Source organism: Notolepis coatsorum (assembly GCF_963971535.1).
Source record: "Notolepis coatsorum genome assembly, chromosome: 1".
Classification (NCBI taxonomy): Eukaryota; Metazoa; Chordata; class Actinopteri; order Aulopiformes; family Paralepididae; genus Notolepis; species Notolepis coatsorum.
This window is the reverse complement of record NC_140165.1, coordinates 11,383,025-11,406,482: the sequence shown is the minus strand read 5'-3', so window position 1 is coordinate 11,406,482 and position 23,458 is coordinate 11,383,025. Positions and strand designations below refer to the sequence as shown.

The 23,458-nt window shown below is 44.5% G+C and overlaps 1 protein-coding gene across 1 annotated transcript; it reads right to left on the bottom strand.

The window, feature by feature from the left end:
• Window positions 1-1,023: 1,023 nt before the first annotated feature.
• Window positions 1,024-22,881, bottom strand: LOC311230153 (calsequestrin-2-like; the record flags this gene model as incomplete). Its single annotated transcript, XM_084316339.1, has 11 exons — window positions 1,024-1,239; window positions 2,914-2,988; window positions 5,053-5,153; window positions 6,723-6,777; window positions 7,240-7,285; window positions 8,106-8,236; window positions 10,420-10,493; window positions 12,655-12,763; window positions 13,434-13,534; window positions 15,358-15,442; window positions 22,642-22,881. 11 exons carry the CDS (start codon window positions 22,879-22,881, stop codon window positions 1,024-1,026), a joined length of 1,233 nt encoding a protein of 410 aa, XP_084172465.1.
• Window positions 22,882-23,458: the final 577 nt, after the last annotated feature.

The following is a 23,458-nucleotide window of genomic DNA, read 5'->3' as shown; positions in this document are numbered from 1 at the left end:
TCACACATGGCAATGCACGATGGTGCCATTACGCTCCACCAGAAAGAAAAAGTACCCCTGAATCATGTGATGTATGACACTTGATACTGACTGAAAGAATGAGCTCAGAATTAGCAAAAAGGCATGTCCCGATGCTTCTTTTTTGGTCATTAACCGTGTATCCGAAGAGCTAATACACAGACTCAGGGCGGGATCCACAAAGAATGGATTGCACAGTGCTGCTAATTGCACCCTTACTTACAATTCATTATGAATTGAAAATGGGGGACCCTGATGTAAACAAGACGAAAGTCTTTCTCTGGTCTGCATCCCCTTAACAATTGTGTGTATTGAGCTGTACTGTACTGTACCCATTCTGCAATCTGTTCATACAATTATAAAAAAATAAGAGACCTTTTAGCTGGGGCCATGTTTGTCATAAACTTCATAGAGTCGCACAATTCTTTTGTGTTCATAGAAGAGCAATGGGATTCCTCCTGGCCCCCCTTCATTTCTGATTCAATTCTTTCTGGATATTCCTCATGGCCACAAGATCCTTGTTCCTGAATGCAATTCTCTTCTTAACTATGCACTCTTTAATTCCTTTGAAATTCCTAAAAACCCTGATTGATTGAACCCTGCGCGGTGAGTGATTGATTGATTGAAAATGTTATTAACAGATTGCAGAATGGGTACAATACAGTACGGCTCAATACACACCATTGTTAAGCGGATGCAGACCAGAGAAAGACTTTCGTCTTGTTTACATCAGGGTCCCCCATTTTCAATTCTTCTTCTTCTTCTTCTGGCGTGTGTCTTTAGACCTGCAGCTCCGTTGAGGCAAGCCAGGCCAACGTTTCATCGTCCAGTTCCATCAGACAGCGTTCTCCATACGGTGGCCGGTGTTTGGGGCAACTGGTGATGATATGTTCCACAGTATTTTCTTTTTTTTTCAATTCATAATGAATTGTAAGTAAGGGTGCAATTAGCAGCACCGTGCAATCCATTCTTTGTGGATCCCGCCCTCAGTCGTCATTTGTCGAGTTAATCGCTATCCTCGCTCTCATCGTCTTCGTCGCGGTCATAGCGGTCATTGTCATCGTCTGTGTCGTGGCGGTCAGGGTCGCCCTGGTTCCCGTCAGACTCATCGTCGTCCTCCGTGTTGACCTTCCCGGACAGAACGTCTTCTATCCAGTCCTCCAGCTCCTCTGCCGTGGGCAGGTCTTCGTCGTTGGACATGTCCAACCATACGCTGTCCGCCTAAAAAAAAGAAAAAAGCAGAAGTTGACATTTTTATTTGAAATATCAAATATCAGAGGCTAATGTTTCAATTGTGTTTATTTTTTTATTTTTATTTATTTTTTTGTAGATTTGTATTGTTTTTCTCCAGGTAGTCCGGCAGAGAGAGAGAGAGAGAGGAAGAATGGGAGATAGAAGGGGAAGACATTCGGCAAAGGTCGCCGGGTCCGGGAGTCAAACCCGGGACGGCCGCGTTGCACTGCAGCGCTGTACGTGGTGCGCCACCCTGGCGCCCCGTTTCAATTGTGTTTTAAGATTAAAGGGATAGTTCTGGCTTTTGGAAACCTAGCCCTATTTCCTACTTACCAATGATGCTGTTAATCGGTATAGAGCAGGGGTCAGCAACCTTTTTGACATGGAGTGCCTGTTTGAAATATAGTTGTAACTAGTGTGCCTCAACAATATTCCATGCATCGTAATATTTTTTTCTCATAATCAGGTCTTTTTAATGATAATTTTTACATTATTACATCATTCTTGTTATTGTTATTATTAACAATATTATTATGATGGTTGTATCAACCCTAAATCTGAGTTGGGGGGGGGGGGGTGCAATGCAGACAAACAGCTGCATACAGTGCGACCATTTCACTCACATTTGCCCATTCATTTTTGGACACATCACACACCATCGGTGTGTGTACTGTATGTGTGCTGTCATAGCTCCACCTACAGGCCTAATGGAGAACACCAGGAGAACACCAGGATGTGAATGGAGGGTGAATGTGAGGTATATTGTGTAAATAAGTTTTGATTGATCGCAAGACTACACTGTAAAAAAATAAATAATAATAAGTTACCAGAACTTAAAAAGTTCAGTTACTGTGCATTAAGGTTTTCAGTTTTCAATCCATAATAAGTTAACAGAAAAATAAGTACACAACCACATTATTTCAACCTAATAAAACTATGTTTATTGTCATTGTTTTAAGAACACAAGTTGACTTGGTAATACTCACATTTTGAGTAACATGTGCAATGTTCAATGAAATAGAAAAATAAATAATAAAATTGGTTGATTAATCCCACTGGTCACAATGGTGACCGTAATAATGTTTTTGTTATAAGGCTCTGCAAATTTTACTGAATGATGTAGCAATGTATTTCCAGCTAAATTGAAATAATAAACAAATAAAGGGTCTCAATTAAATATGTGGTAGTAAAAAGAACCTGTGGGAGGATTTCAACAAAATAAATGCGACAACAGTGTAAAATATTTCACTATAATATTTCAAAGCAAAAAAATAAAATAAAAAATTATAATATATATATTATATATAATATATATAACGCGTGCCTAGGGTTGCCTACCCCTGGTATAGAGTCTCACTACAGTCCATGTTGCTGCTCATGCTAGCTCTGGCTATAGTTAGCCCCAAACCAATGACAAGTCAATGGGGTCAAGCTCCTGTCTTTACAAGATGCCTGGAGGTAACTGAAATCTACTTTGTGTCTGTCAGCTTGTACAACTTGACCCCATTTACTTTGCAATTCATTTGTGGCTAACTAGCCGGAGCTAGTATGAGGAACAGCATGGATTGTGCTGAGAAAGGAACTCCACCGATCGAAAACATCATCAGTAAGTATAGGGCTAGAGTTCCAAAAATCACAACTGTCCCTTTAACTTTGACTTACGTCCGTGACGTTGACGATCCCGATCTGAGGTCTGAACAGGTCCACCTTGAAGGTCTTCTCCCAGTAGGTGGTCAGCTGGAGAGAAGAGACAGACACCTCCGATTGGTTTGGTTGTGGCTCAGGTCTAGAATATTATTATTAATATCAAAGTAGTGTGAAGGGTAATTTCACATCCTCCCTCCCCTCCTCCTCCTCCTCCTCCACCCCTCCACCTCCTCCTCCTCCTTCTCCTCCTCCACCTCCACCTCCTCCTCCTCCACCTCCTCCTCCTCCTCCCCCTTCTCTCTTTGTGAAGTCATGATTTCTGTTTAAAGACAGGGCACCCATTCATCTGGCCTGATAAGTTTGTCAAGGTCAGCGCCGGCTAGAAGCCCTTTTTGGAGCCTCCCAAGAATGCATCGAAGGAGGCGTCTCTATTCCACTGTGTTAAAACACATGACACTTTTGCTTTTTGTTACTTTCACTCTGACAGACCTGTGATATGCACGTCTCTGACAGACTGAAAGTCCGTCCGTACGGGCGTACTGTATATATATATTTTCTTTTCCAATAAACCTGTATTAATTTAACGTGAGTATTCCGGCTGTCTTTTATCTCCTGTTTCATTATTTCAGAATACCTGATTCGCAGTGTGACACTGTTTTAGGCTGCTGGATGTCCGTGGAGAACCTGGTGGTTTGCACACTCATAAAAGGCCAATATATTGTCTCTGTATTTAAGTTTGTCGGTAACATTTCTCTATGTCCTTCAGACATGTACAGTGTATTAAAAGGGGCACTTCACTAAAGAACAATGCTGATTTATTTTGCACATAATCTCACACACATCCAAAAACTCTAAACAGTTTTGCACACATTCATTTAGTTTGACAGTTACTGAGAGTAAATGAGTTTGAATGTGGCCACCAGTGATTTCGAGGGCATTGAATCCTTGTGTTGTGTTGATTACAGCTCAATTAAATGATAAGGCAGCAGTCCCTATAAGACAAGGTATTGCTTTTTTTTTAACACAAGGTGGCCATATTCAAACTCATTTACTCTCAATAACTGTCAAATTGAATGAATGTGTGCAAAACTGTTTAGTGTTTTTGGATGTGTAAATTACGTGCAAAATATAATCAGCATTGTTTTTGGTGAAGTGTCCCTTTAAGCATCAGTCGAAGTTCGAACGCCATGAAAATTACCCTCCTGTGGAATAAAATACTACAGATGTTGGTCCTCATGTGATGGTAGTTATTTCAAGTGTGTGTGTGTGTGTGTGTGTGTGTGTGTGTGTGTGTGTGTGTGTGTGTGTGTGTGTGTGTGTGTGTGTGTGTGTGTGTGTGTGTGTGTGTGTGTGTGTGTGTGTGTGTGTGTGTGTGTGTGTGTGTGTGTGTGTGTGTGTGTGTGTGTGTGTGTGAGTGTGAGAGATTATATGCTAAATAAATCTGCATAGTTTTTTGGCAAAGTGCACCTTTAATGTCAGGAAGTGATTGATTTGAAAACAACAAGCTTTGAGCATTTCCTCAACATGCTTGATTCATGTTGGTCGGAACAAGGCCCAGCAAGTAGCTAGTGACTATGTCACACTGGGACAAATTCCAATGCATTGCGTTGCTCTAAACTAAAGCATAGGAAATGCTTAAGGCCGGCGGTGTGCTATTGAGAACAGGTAACCGAATTGTTTGCCTGTCCGACGCTTCCCAGTTCACTCGGAAACCGGGAAGCGGGCCAGAACTTTGACCGCTGAACTCGGTGAGTAAGCAAACGGCATCGCGCCATCGACACTACTAGCAAATGTTCCATACCACTTAATGTCCAAAAATCTGAACTATCCATTTAAAGGAACACGCCAACATTTGGGGAAATTAGCTTATCGTCTTCTCCAGAGAGAGACAAGAAGATAGATACCAGTGTCCTCTCTGTGCGTTCAGTAGAAAGCTGCACGTTAGCCTAGCTTAGCACAATGAATGGAAGCGGACAGTGCCTAGGCATTGTCCAACTAACTAACCGCCACTGTCCGCTTGCCATTCATTGTGCTAAGCTAGGCAAACGTGCAGCCAGATAGCTTTCTACTGAACGCACAGAGAGGAAACTGGTAGTCCTTTAAGCTCAGTCCCTATATACAGTACAGTACGACACAAAGGAAGTGACGCGGCACCAGAGGGAAGTCGTCAGGGTCGATCCACACGATGCTGAGCTCAGGGTTGTTGGTGTTCTCTCGGGCCACGTCTTTCAGGATCTCCAGAAACTCAAAGCCATCTGCAGACAATGAAGCAGAGCTCGTCGAGATTCAACTCGGTAACATTTTCCATCGTTTCTTTTTTATTGAGGACAGCATAGACGTTAACCTCTTCCACCCGTGCGGTCCATTGGCAGACCGCAAATGACATCACGTCATAAATCAATCTGTCACTCTAGTCTAGACTGTCTGACAAAAGTATCGTTTTATTTTTCAAACGTATTCAAGTACAAACATCATAACCATGTCACAACATTATAATGTATATTATCATCAATACGTTAGTTTACCAATAGGTTAAAGTGTTATTAGATAGATTTTAGTTTTTCTATTGTTTTGGTCGCGAAGGTCGACCATTTTGGACAAATTTAACGTAGTTGTAGTTATTGTAGTTATTTTTGAAGAGGACACCGAGAGCTTTCGATGAGCGTTGGAATTTTTCCGAACGACACTTCCCAAAGGCCTCTATGGGGCTTCAAGCTAATTACTTCTGTATGATTTTTTTTAATATCTCTTATTACTCTGGATAATAAACCACAAAACTTAACGTTATTGGCATATATGGGAGCGCAGTTCGTTTGTCTCCCCTATTTCTAGCATGTAGCAACAATCAGATTTGAAATTAGTTTCAAAATGGTGGCATCAGTAGATACTAATAATGAGTACAGTAGATTTCATTATCTGTTCTTATGCACGCCTGGTGATACTAAATCCAAATTGAAATATAAGATTTGGCACAATCCATAAATGTGTGAATTGGCTATAATAAGGTAATTTATAAGCCTGCTATTCTATATTCTATAATAATTTTTCAAATTGCATTGGTCCGGATGGGATAATTCAGTACTGTATCTACAAAACCTTCTGTTTAATCATCTTCCCTTTATTAATTTTTACACATGATCTCAAGAGGGTACTGAACGAGATCAGTGGCAGTTTTTCATGTCTGGTCATTTTTAGCATGGTGTTATTCACTGTCAAAGATGCAAAGAAAAATCATAATTCCTATTCTCCTTTGTTTCATCACAATTTAAGCAAGCCTAGTAATAGACACAATATGTCTGACACTGGGAATACATTCACTGAGGTCCATAGACGCCAAGAATATGCAAATGGACCTTGTAGAAGTGGAGCAATATTATATTTACTTAGGTATGTATTTTATGCGGATTTTCAATAAATAGGGCTCCGGGCGTAAGAGGTTAAATGACCTGTTTATTCCACGTACTGTAATTGCGTGTATATACCATTTTACTGAGTGCAACTTTAAGGGTGCTATAGATAACATTCAGCCATTAGATGTCGCACTAGAGCCCCAGCATGTCATTTATCCAATCGAATGCATTCCACGTGGGGAAATGGGAAGTAGGGAGGGGATACATGCACGCAACATGTAAAACGACAACATTCATTTTGGACCTGCCAAATTTTATTTAAAGATAAATGAATGAATCTATCATTATTTTGGGGGGGAAAAGCAATACTTTTATTTTGCACCTTTCTAAAAGCTCTGTGGTTATATTATGTTTAAAAAACAAAGATGATTAATACTAAAGCACCTTTAAAGGTAAACCAAAAAAGCAACATACCTGGATCCTCTTCCTCGGCGAAGGCGACAATATGTATCCCATCCATGTCATCCTCCTAGGAATGAGGACAGTATAGAATAGAATAGGATAGAATATAATAGAAATCCTTTATTAATCCCGAGGGAAATTCGGCACTACAAATCGCTCACATTGAACAATAAACATTTAGGTAGTCAATAGGACTAAAATAAGAATAAGAATATAATAATATTAAAAATAAGAATAAAATAGAATAAAGAATAAAATACGGTCCGGGATATGCATTCTGGTATGTATATACATTCTAAAATCTTAAATATAAACCATACAGACAAAAATATACAGTAAAATGTACAGTAATAAGTATAAAAATGTCAAGTGTAAAGTGTAAACATTTAAAGTGTAAAGTGTCCAGGAAGATTGTGAGAACTGTAAACATTTTAAAGTGTCCAGGAAAATGTCAAGTATGGTGGAGTCTGTGTTGGCTAATAAACACGCCCATGCGTGTCTGCTATGTTAAAGACTGGAAGACACTCACCCACGTCTCAAACATGTTCTCCGCACGTAACTTCCTCAGAGTGGCCCTGAAACGAACACGTCACCTTCAGCTGTGCCAAAATGCTTAACCCTTTCACTGCCATAGGGTTAACCCTTTCACTGTGACAATACAGAAGGTTAATCCTTTCACTGCCGCACGGCAAATGGTTAACCTTTTCACAACCACACAACATAAGGTTACCCCTTTCACTGCCACACTACAGACGGTTAACCGTCTGTAGTGTGGTAGTGGAAGGGTTAAAGGGGCACCAGGGTTGATCAACAGTAAAATATCATATTACCACCATTTGGAAGCCTTCATGAGTCTCAGTCCAGAAACTATACTTACACCAGTGTGTTGGTTTAGTCTGAGATATTGGACGTGACAATTGATAGATTCATCTCTTAGCTATGCTAGTGGAAGTCAATGGGCAACAAAGCATAAAAAACAGCACCCACAGACAGTACCAAGCAACTTCCTAAGCAAAGAACTAATAGGATTTTTCAGGTATTCGGCCCACTAGCACTGCTCACAACTGCTAATAAGTCCTACTTCCAATATTTATATAAAAAAGTGCTGTTTGGATAGACCGATATATGACACTCCTCTAACCCTTTCACTACCACACTACCAAAGGGTTAACCCTTTCACTGCGACAATACAGAAGGTTAACCCTTTCGCTGCCACATGACAAAGGGTTAACCCTTTCACAACCACACTACAGATGGTTAACCCTTTCACAACCACACTACAGAAGGTTAACCCTTTCACGACCACACTACAGGCAGTTGTCTGTAGTGTGGTAGTGAAAGGGTTAACCTTCTGTAGTGTGGTAGTGAAAGGGTTAGGGGTAACATCAAACCCACCTCCTGTGTTGGTTGACGTAGTCCACGATGTCCATCTCTGACAGGGGTCTGCCAGGGAGGACGGCCGGCTCCTCCATGAAGGGTTCGTAGAAGTTCACCTCGTTCATCTTCAGGGAGAGCTGCTTCGCTACCTGCACCGCACACACACACACACACACACACACACACACACACACACACACACACACACGCACACACACACGCACACACACACACATACACACATACACACAGAGAAGACCAGGTTAAAGATGTAATCCATGACTGTAAAGGCTCTGGCACAGGCGTTGGTTTCCTATAAACAGTCCAGTTCAGTCCAGTAATAGTTTATTTCGGATTTTGGACACATGTACCAATGGTCATTCCATAAATCTATAAAGTTTTACCAGCTGCTATTGCAGCATTGTCCAATTGTCCGAAAAGGGCTAGGGAGAAGCACTAGGCTTGTCGGGCCCTACCCCTGAAGTTTTTTTGTTTGTTTTACATTTACATACATAGTACATACTGTAACTGAGGGGTACAATTCCCTGACTGTATTGTTAGATATGATATTTAATACCACTACCTCATGTACTTTAACTTCTGGCCACCCAGTACAAGATATAAGTATGATGAACACTTTCCCACCTGATGAAACGAACCAACACAAATGTACCAAATCGAATATTTAATACAGCAAAAGGTGTATACAACATTCACTTAATTACATTTATGATTTGAAATATGGAATATGCACTTTTATGGCAAATGAGTATTCGTAGGTAAATCAACATTGAATGTCCAATCTCTGGTTGCGCAGGGAGTAAGTATACAACCTGGAATATTTAGGAAACGATAGCGATGGTACTTAAATGATTATAGCTGGATACACTAAGGGGGGGGGGGGTCCCGCTGGTTGTAAGACAGTAGGAGGGGGGGGTTAGAGAAGCCGCTGGCGGTATCCCATCTGGCCGACGGTGTCTTGGGAGAATCCAAAGTCTTGGACACGGTGCCCACAGAACCTCGGGCCGCAGACGAATACAGCTGGACCCTCTGTGGAACGGTATCTGCCGGTCCACAACGGAGAGACGTGGTGCGACCTCACGTGTAGAGCGCCGCCTCACCTGTAGTCCTCTCCGGGGGGTAATTCCAACACTCGGCAGTGTTGGCCTTTATCCATGGAATAATCAAAGCACACAAAGCATAATCCAAGAGCCGTGGAAGGCTCGCCGTCGTCTGGGTAGAGTAATCCAATATACAGGTCCAGTCGCTCTTGACCCGGAGCTCCTCGGATGCAATCACCACTAGGGGTCTGACCAGCCTGGTTAAGCGTCCAGATAACGTCAGGAACGATGGGGGTACTGATAACTGTAGGACTCTAACCGAACGATGCACCATACATAAATAGACTATTATTAGCTTAATAGAATACGTCCAACTCGACGGTATGGTGCCAAACTATGACCATTCAACTATTAATCTACACGATATCTCGATGCCTATTCTGGGCCAAGTAGGCCTTACTACACCGCACGTGCGTCGTGGGGAGGCTTTTGCGTCTGTCACTCTGTTGGAGGGTAAAGAGCTGGACTAAAAGAAAGTTCTACTTTACGAGCGCCATATATATATGCGCTATGAACAAATAGTACCATTCGTATTTCGCCCGGCATATTACTGCGCGGAACCGGGGGTTGCCTCGACATGTTAGGCGGCACGATTGAACTTGGACCTAGGGGTATGGCATATGTATTTTTTTTATTAATTAAATGCAATTAAAGCTCTTCTTCCCTTCTGTACCTATCGAAAATAGATTTTTTTAGTCTTGATTTGAATTGATTTATGTTTTCACAATATTTTAGTTCATCCTCTCCATTCCACAGGGTGGCTCTGTAAGAGGAGATCCACATTATTTTCAGGTTTGTTTTCATCACAGGTTTTTTGAAGTTCAATGGTCCTCTGAGGTTGTATCCCCCCTCTTTATAAACAGGTGCATTTGAGAAATAAAGATGGCTCCCATCTTATGGAGGTAGATAGTATACAGACCAATGAATGGAAGTGGATACGGACCAGGTAGCCTAGCAGTTGGTCAAAAATACCTCTTCCAGAGTTTTAAGATAGGCTAGCTGATCCATATCCGCTTCCATTGATTTGTGCTAAGCTAGGCTAGCTTGCAGCCGGATAGCTTTCTACTGAACGCACAGAGAGGAAATTGGTATCTATTGGTAGCGCATTTCCCATAATGTCGGCGTGTTCCTTTAAATTTGGATTAATCGATTTAGGCACCACATTCAGATTGTTATGGCTTTTTTAGATTTAGATTGCGAGGAGGACTTACGGCTTTGTCGAACGTGGCGAAGAACTTGATGTAGGGCTGAAAACGCTCAGAGGCCTCTTGAAAGGCTTTATAGTCTGAAAGAGGGAGAGAGCAGAGGGGAAGAGAGTGAGAGAGGAGAGGGAAAGAGTGAGAGAGACGGAGAGAAAGAACACCAAAGATTGAGAAAGGAAGTAAAACAGATTGACGTTTTTTTGAGGGTCAATGTTCTTATCCAGGTCTCATCTCTCCCTGGTCTACAAGTAGGCAAGTCATTCAGACTCCCGCCCAGACAATTCATTCAATGTCCCATCAGCCTGAATTCTTTTACTAACGGATTTCCAGTTCCGCGTTCGCGTTCTGCGCTCTGATTGGCCACTGACGTTTCTGGTCGCGCCAATCGTGTGGCGGCAAGTTCTGCCACCGGTTAAGCTTAGGCACTCTTTCGAAGTTGGTTAAGGTTAGAGTTTGTCTTAGAGCAGGGCGATAGAACACCAGCCCTGATTCCAAACTCTAACCTTGTTAACCAGTGATAAACCAGTGATAAACTAGGCGTTAGGTAGTTTGCTGCTGGTCGAGGCGGAAATGGGCGCGTCACGCGATTGGGCGCACATGTCACATGACCAGAAACGTCAGTGCAGTGGCCAATCAGATCGCACCAGAAACGTCAGTGGCCAATCAGAGCGCAGAACGCGAACGCGGAACTGGAAATCCGTTAGTAAAAGAATTCAGGCGTCCCGTCATGATTCTTTCTTCCGCTCCAAGGTAACAGAATCTCTCGTCGCTTGGAAACAAAATTACCAGATCCAGTTCTATATACAATCATACATCGATCCTCCTGGCCGTGCTGCCAACAAGGTCACGGCCGAAGAAGACTCTATCTCCAGACAGAAGTATATAGGCTCCATAATGAAGTGTCGGGCCACTGTCATACTGACAGAGATACTGTTGCTCTCTCTCCTGATTAGTAGAGAACTAGAAGCTATTTAAAAGGGCCTCCTGAGACTGGGAGAGTGCCACGTAGCCTGGAACCGAGGCACTCTTTTTAGCAGCTATAGCTTAATGGGGATCCACCTCTTTTATAGCCTCTAGCTGTCTTTATCATCTGGGGAGGCCTCTGGGAGCAGACATGGACCTCTGGGCAAGAGGGCGCGGCCCTGCAGCTTAAAGGGGTTTAGTCTGCCCTGATTCAAGTGAGGGCCCAACCCTTTCAGGTGGATGTAACCCTTTCAGGTGTGTGTAACGGACGGACAATATATAAGGTATGAAGTATGTATGCTTATGTGTATACTGTATACTTACTTTATCAGAGCATATCACAGTAAATTTTGCAGAGTAAATTTTACTCAAACTGAGTCCATTTGAGCCCAAGTGAGTAAGATTTTACTCAGTTTGAGTAAAATGTACTCAGTTTGAGTAAAATTTACTCAGCGAAATTTACTGTTAGCATTTAGCATTTTTATATTATATTATATTAGATATTAGTTATTATATTTTATATATATAGTATAACTAATTATATTGTTATATGTTTACACTGCCTATTTACATTTTTATTCTATTTTTATTTTTACTTCTCCACTGTAATATGCCCTGTATCATGTCTTCTACTACCTGTACCCCCCCCCCCATGCTGCTATGATGCCTGAATTTCCACAAGGGGATCAATAAAGGAATATCTTATCTTATCTTAACCCTTTCAGGCGATTTCTGACTTAGATTTCGACCACTCTATAGCTTTCAATGACCAGCAGCAGCCACTGTGACATCATCGTCCGAATGTTTGATTCTCAAAATTCCAATCGTCACATGTGAGATGATCGCACACCTGAAAGGGTTAACAGTGAAACGAGGATCGTGTTCTTTGGTGTGTGGGCTTCACACCACTGACCCCAGGCCAGTTTGGGAGTTCATTCTTTCCCTCACCTAGACATGAGCAGGTCCAGATGAGTTTGTACACACACACAAAAATGTCAATGCACATCTGTGTATGCATGCACAGTCGCACACACATTCTTGTATATTAGTATACTTGTGAGGACAATTGACAAAATTAGCTTTACTACATTCTAGCCTCAAACACCTTACCCCTCTCTCTCTCTCTCTCTCTCTCTCTCTCTCTCCTCTCTCTCTCTCTCTCTCTCTCTCTCTCTTTTTCTTTCTTTCTCTATCTCTCTTTCTCTCCCTCTCCCTCCCTCCCTCTCTCTCCCCCAGGATACGAGGTGGACTCCACTTCCCCCCCTCCCCCCCCTGACTAACAGGAGTCCTCTCCTTTGAAGTATCCGATGAGGCGAATGTCTTCCTCCATCCTCTCGAAGGCGCGTAGCTCCATGGCGTTACTGATGAGCTCCACCGGGTCCTCCAGCACCTGTAGGGGAGGGGGGAGGAGGGAGGGTGGGGGGGGGAGGGGGAGGGGCGGCGGGTTGAGCGGTAACAAGAGGAAGGAACGCGGCTTCTATAGACTTCAAAGAAACACTGTACCCACTTCCTGACAGATTACACTTGCAGGGGGTGATTTTACGTTGTTCAGGGTCACCCCGCTAAAGCGCAACAGTAGACGTAATTATTTTATTTCCCCCACCGGTGAGGTTTTAAAAGCTGTTTGCTTTTAGTCAGAGAGGCCCTGGAGAAACGAGACGCCTGATCCTCGCGGCGGCTCGCTGCGTTACCGCACATTACATCACTTACAAGCAGTCTGTTCACTAACGGCCTCCGGGATGTACAGTGCCGTGCGAAGGTGTCCCTGCCCCCCCCCCCCCCCCCCCCCGGCCTGGAGGGCACGCAGCGAGGAGAGGAGCCCCGCCAACCGCAGAATCACCTCCCCTACTTAGCTCATCAATAAATAAATCAGCTCGGTCTTACTCGACCAAGACTGCGGTCGTTTGTTACCACCAGTATGCTTTTTTCTCCATCTCTAAGCACTAGATAACATGTTTCGCATGTGGGGAAACATGGCTTTAAAGATTGGCCGATTACATCGCCCGATCGATTGGCCGAGTGAGTCGCATGGTTATTGATTGGGTTCCCGCTCCACTCACGTCCAGGAGGAACTCCACCAGCGTGTCCGCTGACAGCTCCCCGTCGAACTCAATGACACGGTCGTCCTTGAAGACGTACAGACTGCCCAGTTCCTGCAGACCTGCGTCGACATACACAAGGCAAGACAGGCTTTTTGACTAACGCTAAGAGGAGGAGGAAGTCACGTTTTTAATAAATGCGATGTTATCGCTATGTCACTTGTGGTACCCTTGACTGGGATTTCATAACCAAATATGTCTGTTTATAGAAACTATATGCAAATGCCTTGTATACTTTTTAGCAGCAGAGTGGTTTGCAGGGCTAAATGAGGAACCATTCTAGAGACAGTTGCATCAGATAACAGCAGGAACAGTCATTTCAACCCCCACTAACAGATGTACTCAAAACTAGAACAAAGGAATTGAAAAGTCACACCCAACTGTTAGCAGATTTCAGCAGCGACAGCAGAGACCAGATAACTGGCTCTGATAGTATGTTAGACTGGAACAAATTCAAACAATATCATATTAAAAGGTAACTGACTTATTAGATAAAAGAATATTTGAATGTCATTTAGAATGTCACCTGGTTATGAAAGTAATAGTGTTATTTCACTCTTGTTATAAATCCTGGTATATTTATCATAGTTATATTATAACGATTCAGTCTGGCAAAAGCAGGCTTGTGATATTTCATATAGGCAATTTGGTATTAAAATATAGACAACGCCACATTGGGTTAATGCTGAATATATATGTAACTCATTACATTAAAACTAAAGGTTCTAGTGTTAAAACTGTTAACTCATCAAGAAGCCACAGCCCAAAAGGAGGGGGCCATAGGACCCCCCTGGGGCTGCAGAAACCAACCCCCATTGTGCAAGGACCAGACCGCCCCAACAGAGGAAACGCCTGTTGGTAGAATCAAGACAACCGGATTGGACCAATTTAATATATGGACGTGCTATTATTGGTTGATGCCAGAGTATATAGATGAGAACGCATTGTTAGAGAGGGAAGGCCAGACAGATACCCGAAACCCCAGGGGGTTCTGGCCTCCCTGCTCCACAGAATATGCTGTTTGCCATGACGTAAGTGGACCATGAGATCACTGTTTGTTGTGATATAGTGTAAATGTATCTTAGACCAGGTTTAACTATGTGATGGCAAAGGTATATTCTATTTCATTGATGTAAAAGGACTATTGTTATATGTACAGACTTGTTTGATGTGAGAAAGCCACTGTGAATGGGCTCTAATGATACACACCTCAACAATCCTTTTGTACAGCCTGTTTGATGTGAAATAATCCCTGTATGTAAACAACCTTTTATTCTCTTTGAGCCCCGCTGCAATAAATAATTTGAGTTGAACTATAGAACTCTTGTCGTCTGACTGCACCGTTTATTCTCTACTGGCTATTTTGGAGTCAGATGAGGACCATCACTATCATTCTGTGTCTTTCTTCCCTCTAGTTAGCAACCTGTATGCACTGTGATTAATCTAATGTATTGACTTAGAATATACGACACACTCAAACTGTTAAAGGAACACGCCAACATTTGGGGAAATTAGCTTACCATTCTTCTCCAGAGAGAGACAAGAAGATAGATACCAGTTTCCTCTCTGTGCGTTCAGTAGAAAGCTATCTGGCTGCATGTTAGCCTAGCTTAGCACAATGAATGGAAGTGGACATGGCCGGTTAGCCTTCGGGAGAGGTGTTAGTTGGACAATGCCTAGGCTAACCGGCCATGTCCGCTTCCATTCATTGTGCTAAGCTAGGCTAACGTGCAGCCAGATATCTTTCTACTGAACGCACAGAGAGGAAACTGGTATCTATCTTCTCTATTTTCTAACGGTAAGCTAATTTCCCAAAATGTCGGCGTGTTCTTTTAATGTGATATCGTGACACTGTCCTTTTTGTTGTGTGACAGTTGAGACGTACCTAGTTTCTTGGCCACTTTGGAATCCCGCTGAGAATCCACCATTCCGAAGCCGATGTCTTTGTCCTCCAGGACCTGAGCTGTCAGCTGGGCGAACAAGAACACAAAACATCAGTCATCACCTAATTACCAACTTTTCAGCAGGAACTCACAATGGTTCAGTTCAGGGACTCACAATGGTTCAGCAGGGACTCACAATGATTCAGTTCAGGGACTCACAGTGGTTCAGTTCAGGGACTCACAATGGTTCAGCAGGGACTCACAATGGTTTAGCAGGGACTCACACTGGTTCAGCAGGGACTCACAATGGTTCAGCAGGGACTCACAATGGTTCAGCGGGGACTCACAATGGTTCAGCGGGGACTCACAATGGTTCAGCAGGGGACTCACAATGGTTCAGTTCAGGGATCCTATTGGACAATGATTTGATAATCTGCCCACAATGCCCACACCGTGATCCGTCCCCACTACCCACACCGTCTCCCAAAACCAACGTCCTCCTTCCCAGTGTTTACAGTAGCTTAGCGACCCTGCTTTGGGCGTTAGAGTTGTTGTTCGCAGCCGGTTGCCGTTTTCGTCAATAAATCTTTTGATCACAAAGGTGCGTTTGCTCAGAACCCCCCAAGGAGCGGCTCTGTTGGAGGGAAGCTGCAGTTTGTGTCAAAAACCTTTTCGTCTCTCCAGGAAGGAAGGAACAAAAAACACAGAAGGTCCACTGCATTGGAGAAGCTCAAGCTCGCTGTGTTTCTGAGTGTTCAACTCTAATTTCATAGCCTAATGTATCCTCTAACTTTATATGTAACGGATGGTACCGCGAGGCGCAGTCACGATGGACTTCAGATGTTGTGAAGTGACCGGGGCGAGTAGCGGTGCTATGGGTTAAACTCACTCTCTCCCTTAAAAGACACATAGACGCATTGCAAAGCTGTGAATTCACCTCTTGGTATAGCGGTCTGTGCTGTCGACCCGTGGTGCGGCAGGCCACGGGTTCGAAACTCCCTCGAGGCATCGAAGTTTAAGGTGACGACATCACAACCGTTACATAATACATTATTCATATAAGTACTATAACAGGGTGGGCAAACAGAGCCAGCAGAAAGCATACCCTATTACCCTATTAATGTCTGCACGCAGCATTAAGTAGTTCGATTTATCTGAAACAATAAAACAAATCGCTTATTTAAGTAGTTAGATTTATCTGAGACAATAAAACAAATCGCTTATTTAATGCCTGCTCATACAGTACATAAAAGGGGTAAGACAGACCCTCGCAGGCTCGCAGAACTAGTTCATACCTGGTTCATAGCCAGACAATAAAAGAGTTTTTGAGAACAAGCTATAATTAACAGAATGACCCAGAAACCATCCCTGGATGGAGCCACAGGACTACAGGAGCCACACAGGAGAACACATAACAGGCTATAATGGGATCCGTTTGCAAAAGGCAAAAAAACGCAACATCAATCTAAGCATTACGCGTCGGCAGCGACCTACAGTACCTCTGCCCTACAAAGGCAAGAAAGACATGTGTATTCTCACCGCCATATCTGTACCCCTCTAGACATACCACTACATCTGTATCCCCAAATGTGTATGTGTGTACCAATACCACTATATCAGTGCCGCCCGAAAAAAGGCAAACTATGAATGAATGAATGAATGAATGAATGAATGAATGAATGAATGAATGAATGAAAAGTTTATTTTTGAACATGTAATTCTCCATTTCCTCCAAATAAATTCCGTCAAACCAAACAATCATAACAACAAATTAAAAAACATTAAAAAAAAACATAAAAAAAAGAAAAAGGAATTATAAACAAAAGGTCAAGAGCAATGTGTTTGGTTAGCAGACATGTCCAAAAAAGGAGTAGAGGGAAGCTAAGCTTATTGATCCCTACCCCCTTACATTTATATTTGTTCTTCCATTAATTTGACTAGATATAACATAATTTAGTATTTCTGTATTTCTCTAATGTGTATCTTTTTAGCTGCTTTTTAAATTGTGCCACATGTTTACTCAGTTTGATGTATTCGGGTAAATTATTCCACAACTTCACTCCACACACACCGATATGCACATGCTTTTCAGTGTGGTGTGTACCATTGGTTGTTTAAGATTATTACTATAGTAACTGAAGTTAACGCTTTTGGCCTTTGTAGGGCAGCGCTGCTATCTCGCCTTCTGGATAAACGGGTGATCTATACATCAGGGCTGACAGATGCAGAATGAAATATTCAGTGTCTGGTTTTGCCACCCGGAGGCATCAGCAGATACAGTGTCATGTCATGACAGGTATAGTTCGGAGGAGCAAAGTGGTGCGACTGCACATCCAGTCCCCCTGGGGTAGAAACCATAGGTTATTGAGACAGGTTCCCGTTTTTTTCCCCCTGAGATTAGATCTAGGGTATGTCATAATTGATAAATATCAGCCTTTGATTGGGAACAATGTTATTACCTCTTGGCTTAACTGCCGTTGTTTGTAATTTAGTTACACTAAAGAGCTTTGCCAAATGGTAACATCATCTAGAGAAGATGTTATAAGCAGGTTGAGAATTATACAGTGAAATTCAATGCTTTTCACTTAAAGTCCCAATCTGTGATTTTTTTGTACCACATACCATTCATTGTGGGGTCAATAGCCTACGTGTTCTTGGAGAGTTTGATCTTAACTCATTGACCGCCAAACCCGAGATAAGTCGGGTTTCACCGCCAACGGTTGAGCGCCATTACCTGAGAATTCTCGGGTTTTGATCCTTTGATATTTTTCCTTTGATCCCCGTTCTATTTTTCCTTTGATCCCCGTTCTAGACCCTCGGCCGGAGCTCCCTGAGTCTCCCTGGCACAGCTGCCTACGTTGGAATGGCAATGACGATCGAATGTCGCCAGGTGTCAGTATCGCCTACCTTATGAACATGCATGGGCCAGCTTAGTGCCAGCCCCACAGCCCCCAAACAACTAGGGACTCGTTGCGAGCAGCAGTGAGCAGGACACGTTCGACAATCGCGATCGCCTAGCGCGAACTATTGGATATTATGGAAAAGACAAAATGGATTATATGGATGATGATTATGGACATATGGACGTGCGTCACCACCAGACTATGTTGGACTCAGCACTACTGGAAGGAAGTGCTTCTATAGACTTCAAAGAAACACTGTACCCACTTCCTGACAGATTACACTTGCAGGGGGGGGGTTACGTTGTTCAGGGTCACCCCGCTACAGCGCAACAGTAGACGTAATTATTTTATTTCCCCCACCAATGAGGTTTTAAAAGCTGTTTGCTTTTAGTCAGAGAGGCCCTGGAGAAACGAGGAGGAGGAGAGGTGGAGGAGATGAGGAGGAGAGGTGGAAGAGATGAGGAGGAGAGGTGGAAGAGATGAGGAGGAGAGGTGGAGGAGATGAGGAGGAGAGGTGGAGGAGATAAGGAGGAGAGGTGGAGGAGAGGAGGAGGAGAGGTGGAGGAGATGAGGAGGAGAGGTGGAGGAGAGGAGGAGGAGATGAGGAGGAGAGGTGGAGGAGATGAGGAGGAGAGGTGGAGGAGATGAGGAGGAGAGGTGGAAGAGATGAGGAGGAGAGGTAGATGAGAGGTGGAGGAGATGAGGAGGAGAGGAGGAGGAGATGAGGAGGAGATGAGGAGGAGATGAGGAGATGAGGAGGAGATGAGGAGGAGATGAGGAGGAGATGAGGAGGAGAGGAGGAGAGGTGGAGGAGATGAGGAGGAGATGAGGAGGAGAGGAGGAGAGGTGGAGGAGATGAGGAGGAGATGAGGAGGAGAGGAGGAGGAGATGAGGAGGAGATGAGGAGGAGAGGAGGAGGAGAGGTGGAGGAGATGAGGAGGAGAGGAGGAGGAGATGAGGAGGAGAGGAGGAGGAGATGAGGAGGAGATGAGGAGATGAGGAGGAGATGAGGAGGAGAGGTGGAGGAGATGAGGAGGAGAGGTGGAGGAGATGAGGAGGAGAGGTGGAGGAGATGAGGAGGAGAGGTGGAGGAGAGGAGGAGATGTGGAGGAGATGAGGAGGAGAGGTGGAGGAGATGTGGAGGAGATGAGGAGGAGAGGAGGAGGAGAGGTGGAGGAGATGAGGAGGAGAGGTGGAAGAGATGAGGAGGAGAGGAGGAGGAGAGGTGGAGGAGATGGGGAGGAGAGGTGGAGGAGATGAGGAGGAGATGAGGAGGAGATGAGGAGATGAGGAGGAGATGAGGAGGAGATGAGGAGGAGATGAGGAGGAGAGGAGGAGAGGTGGAGGAGATGAGGAGGAGATGAGGAGGAGAGGAGGAGAGGTGGAGGAGATGAGGAGGAGAGGTGGAGGAGATGAGGAGGAGAGGTGGAGGAGATGAGGAGGAGAGGTGGAAGAGATGAGGAGGAGAGGTGGAGGAGATGAGGAGGAGATGAGGAGGAGATGAGGAGGAGAGGAGGAGGAGAGGTGGAGGAGATGAGGAGATGAGGAGGAGATGAGGAGGAGAGGAGGAGGAGAGGTGGAGGAGATGAGGAGATGGGGAGGAGATGAGGAGATGAGGAGGAGATGAGGAGGAGAGGTGGAGGAGATGAGGAGGAGAGGTGGAGGAGATGAGGAGGAGAGGTGGAGGAGATGAGGAGGAGAGGTGGAAGAGATGAGGAGGAGAGGTGGAGGAGAGGAGGAGATGTGGAGGAGATGAGGAGGAGAGGTGGAGGAGATGTGGAAGAGATGAGGAGGAGAGGTGGAGGAGAGGAGGAGATGTGGAGGAGATGAGGAGGAGAGGTGGAGGAGATGAGGAGGAGAGGTGGAAGAGATGAGGAGGAGAGGTGGAGGAGAGGTGGAGGAGATGAGGAGGAGAGGTGGAGGAGAGGTGGAGGAGATGAGGAGGAGAGGAGGAGATGTGGAGGAGATGAGGAGGAGAGGTGGAAGAGATGAGGAGGAGAGGTGGAGGAGAGGTGGAGGAGATGAGGAGGAGAGGTGGAGGAGAGGTGGAGGAGAGGTGGAGGAGAGGAGGAGAGGTGGAGGAGATGAGGAGGAGATGAGGAGGAGAGGTGGAGGAGATGAGGAGGAGAGGAGGAGAGGTGGAGGAGGAGATGAGGAGGAGATGAGGAGGAGATGAGGAGGAGAGGAGGAGGAGAGGAGGAGGAGAGGAGGAGGAGATGAGGAGAAGATGAGGAGGAGAGGTGGAGGAGATGAGGAGGAGAGGTGGAAGAGATGAGGAGGAGAGGTGGAGGAGATGAGGAGGAGAGGTGGAGGAGATGAGGAGGAGAGGTGGAGGAGAGGAGGAGATGTGGAGGAGATGAGGAGGAGAGGTGGAGGAGATGTGGAGGAGATGAGGAGGAGAGGTGGAAGAGATGAGGAGGAGAAGTGGAGGAGAGGTGGAGGAGATGAGGAGGAGAGGAGGAGGAGAGGTGGAGGAGATGAGGAGGAGAGGAGGAGAGGTGGAGGAGATGAGGAGGAGATGAGGCCCACGAGGACAGACTTTGTGACTGTGTGAAATATGGATGGAAGAGAATGGTGATGTTATTTACGTTATTTATATTTATTTAGTTTTCTTTTTCACAAGTGTTGTTTTGGTTTGTATGTTTGTACTGGAAAAAAAGATTTTCTAAACGCATTTTGAAATGACAAAATGTAAATGTAGCTGTTGTCTAGTGTTAGTCCTTGTATGAAGAGCTCAGTCCATTGACTAGAGAATGAAAACATGTCTCCATTCCTATTTCTTAAGTTATTTGTTTATGTTTGGATCACTGACTGGGCCTTTAACCAACAACCCACAGTACAGTACAGTACAGTACAGTAGGTCCCCAGACGAGACGGAACGTCAGTGATGTCAGTGATGTTATGAGGTGGTGGTTTGGCTTAAAGATAGCAAGGCCAATCAGTAACCAAAAAAGGTTTGATATCCGGCACCAGCTGGCGACTGACTGTAGGGTTGTTAGTATCACATCTTTACTGCCCACTCTCTCTGCTAAAGTGCCCCTGAGCAAGGCACTGAACCCCAAAGTGCTCCAGGGGACACAAGTGAACATGCGTTGGATGAAATTAGCATGTAAATGGTAAATGGCTGCATTTATATAGCAGCTTTTATCCAAAGCGCTTTACAATTTGTTCCTCACATTTCACCCATTTGCTCACACATTCACATACCGACGGCAGAGGTTTGCAAGGTGCCAACCTGCACATCGGGAGCAGTTAGGGGTTAAGCGTCTTGCTCAAGGACACTTCGACACGCTGCCCGGGAGGAGCAGGAATCGAACCGGGAACCTCCGGATTACCAGACAACTGCTCTACCTCCCACTCCGGATTACCACTGTCGCCCGAGGTACAGTATGACAAATTTACAATAAAGTAGGCTAATTCTATTGCATTGTTATCTAAAATAATGAACTAATGTTTGAGGTCCACCAAAATGTACTAATAGATATTTTTCTAAAGTTGTACAGGATGTATACCCTTTAAGCAAATGCAAACACCTTTTAATTCGATTCAGATATCTGAATGCCGGGACACCTGCTACCAGAGATTATGTTGAAAATTCATACTCTACTTTGAGTAATGTTGCATTGAGAGCATTAGGGGGCATTGCACATTCACTCAAATCCCTCTCCTCCATATGTACTCCAATCTCACTTTCCTCACAAGTCATCTGACTCTTCAATCAATACCCCTCACCCTTTTTTCTATTCACCCCCATCCCCTTACCCTACTTGTGAACTTGAGAACTGTTAGGACTGTCTGACTCTTAATAATAAACACTGTTAGGACCGTCTGACTCTTAATAATAAACACTGTTAGGACCGTCTGACTCTTAATAATAAACACTGTTAGGACTATCTGACTCTTAATAATAAACACTGTTAGTACTGTCAGACTCTTAATAATAAGCACCGATAGGACTATCCAACTCTTAATAATAAACACTGTTAGTGTTAGGACTATACGACTCTTAATAATAAACACTGATAGGACTATCCAACTCTTAATAATAAACACTGTTAGTGTTAGTACTATCTAACTCTTAATAATAAACACTGTTAGGACTATCTAACTCTTAATAATAAACACTGTTAGGACTATACGACTCTTAGTAATAAACAAACACTGTTAGGACTGTCACTATCATCTATTGAATGCTGACACCCACTACCGTTCACTACTACTACCGTTATCACTATTATCATTACTACTTGCACCTTGTTCTATGTTCTATTACCATTACTACCTATTATTACCCCCCCCCCCCCCCCCCCCCCATGCTGCTATGACACTTCCCCTTCACTTGTACAAAGTAACACTCGACTCGATCATTTCCCCACCTCTCACCTCCAGTACCAGCTCGGCCATCTGGAGTTGTTTCTGCAGGCCCTTGTTGGTCGTCAGCGGCTCGTGGTAGAAGAGGCACAGCATGTCGTACCTCTTCAGGGCCTTCCTGTAGTTGCGCTCGTTGATGTCCAGCACCCTGTCCTTCCCGTCGAAGTTGGGGAACTCCAGGCCCTCCTCGGCCCCGCAGAACGAGGCCAGCAGGTGGAGGCAGAGGAGGAGAGCCAGCCAGATCTGGAGCATGGTTCCTCTCTCCGAGAGGCCGAGACGTCCGAGCACCCTGACTAAGTGAGGACGACGAGTGTGACTTGCAGAGGAGCTGGAGAGCCTCTGAGAGCCTCCCTTGAGGAGCTCAAGAGAGTGACTGATACACACGGAAACCGTCCAGAAGTAATAAACCTATACGTCCTATACGTCTGCAAGAGAGCATCCGCAGAGTTGTGTCCTAAAACCCAAATCAATACCATCAGTGTTTTCCTCTCTCTGTCTCTTCCTCTCTCTGTCTCTCTTTCTGTCTGTCTGTCACTCTCCCTCCCTGTCCCTCTGCGGCTCTCTCTCTCTCCTCCTCCTCTCTCTCTCTCTCTCTCTCTCTCCTCCTCTCTCTCCCCTCACTCACTCGCTCAGTGTCTTGCTTCCGTAATTCTTCCACTTTGTCATCCTTCCGACCCCCTGATGCATTTCACTTTAGAAACAATTCAGGAGTGAGAGGTCCCACCTTACATTCACCCACCTGCGCCACCACCAATACATTTGAGGGTCAATTATTCAGGAAACCAATCATCCGTGGGCTTGAAATAACTGTAGAAAGGAGGACAGGAGA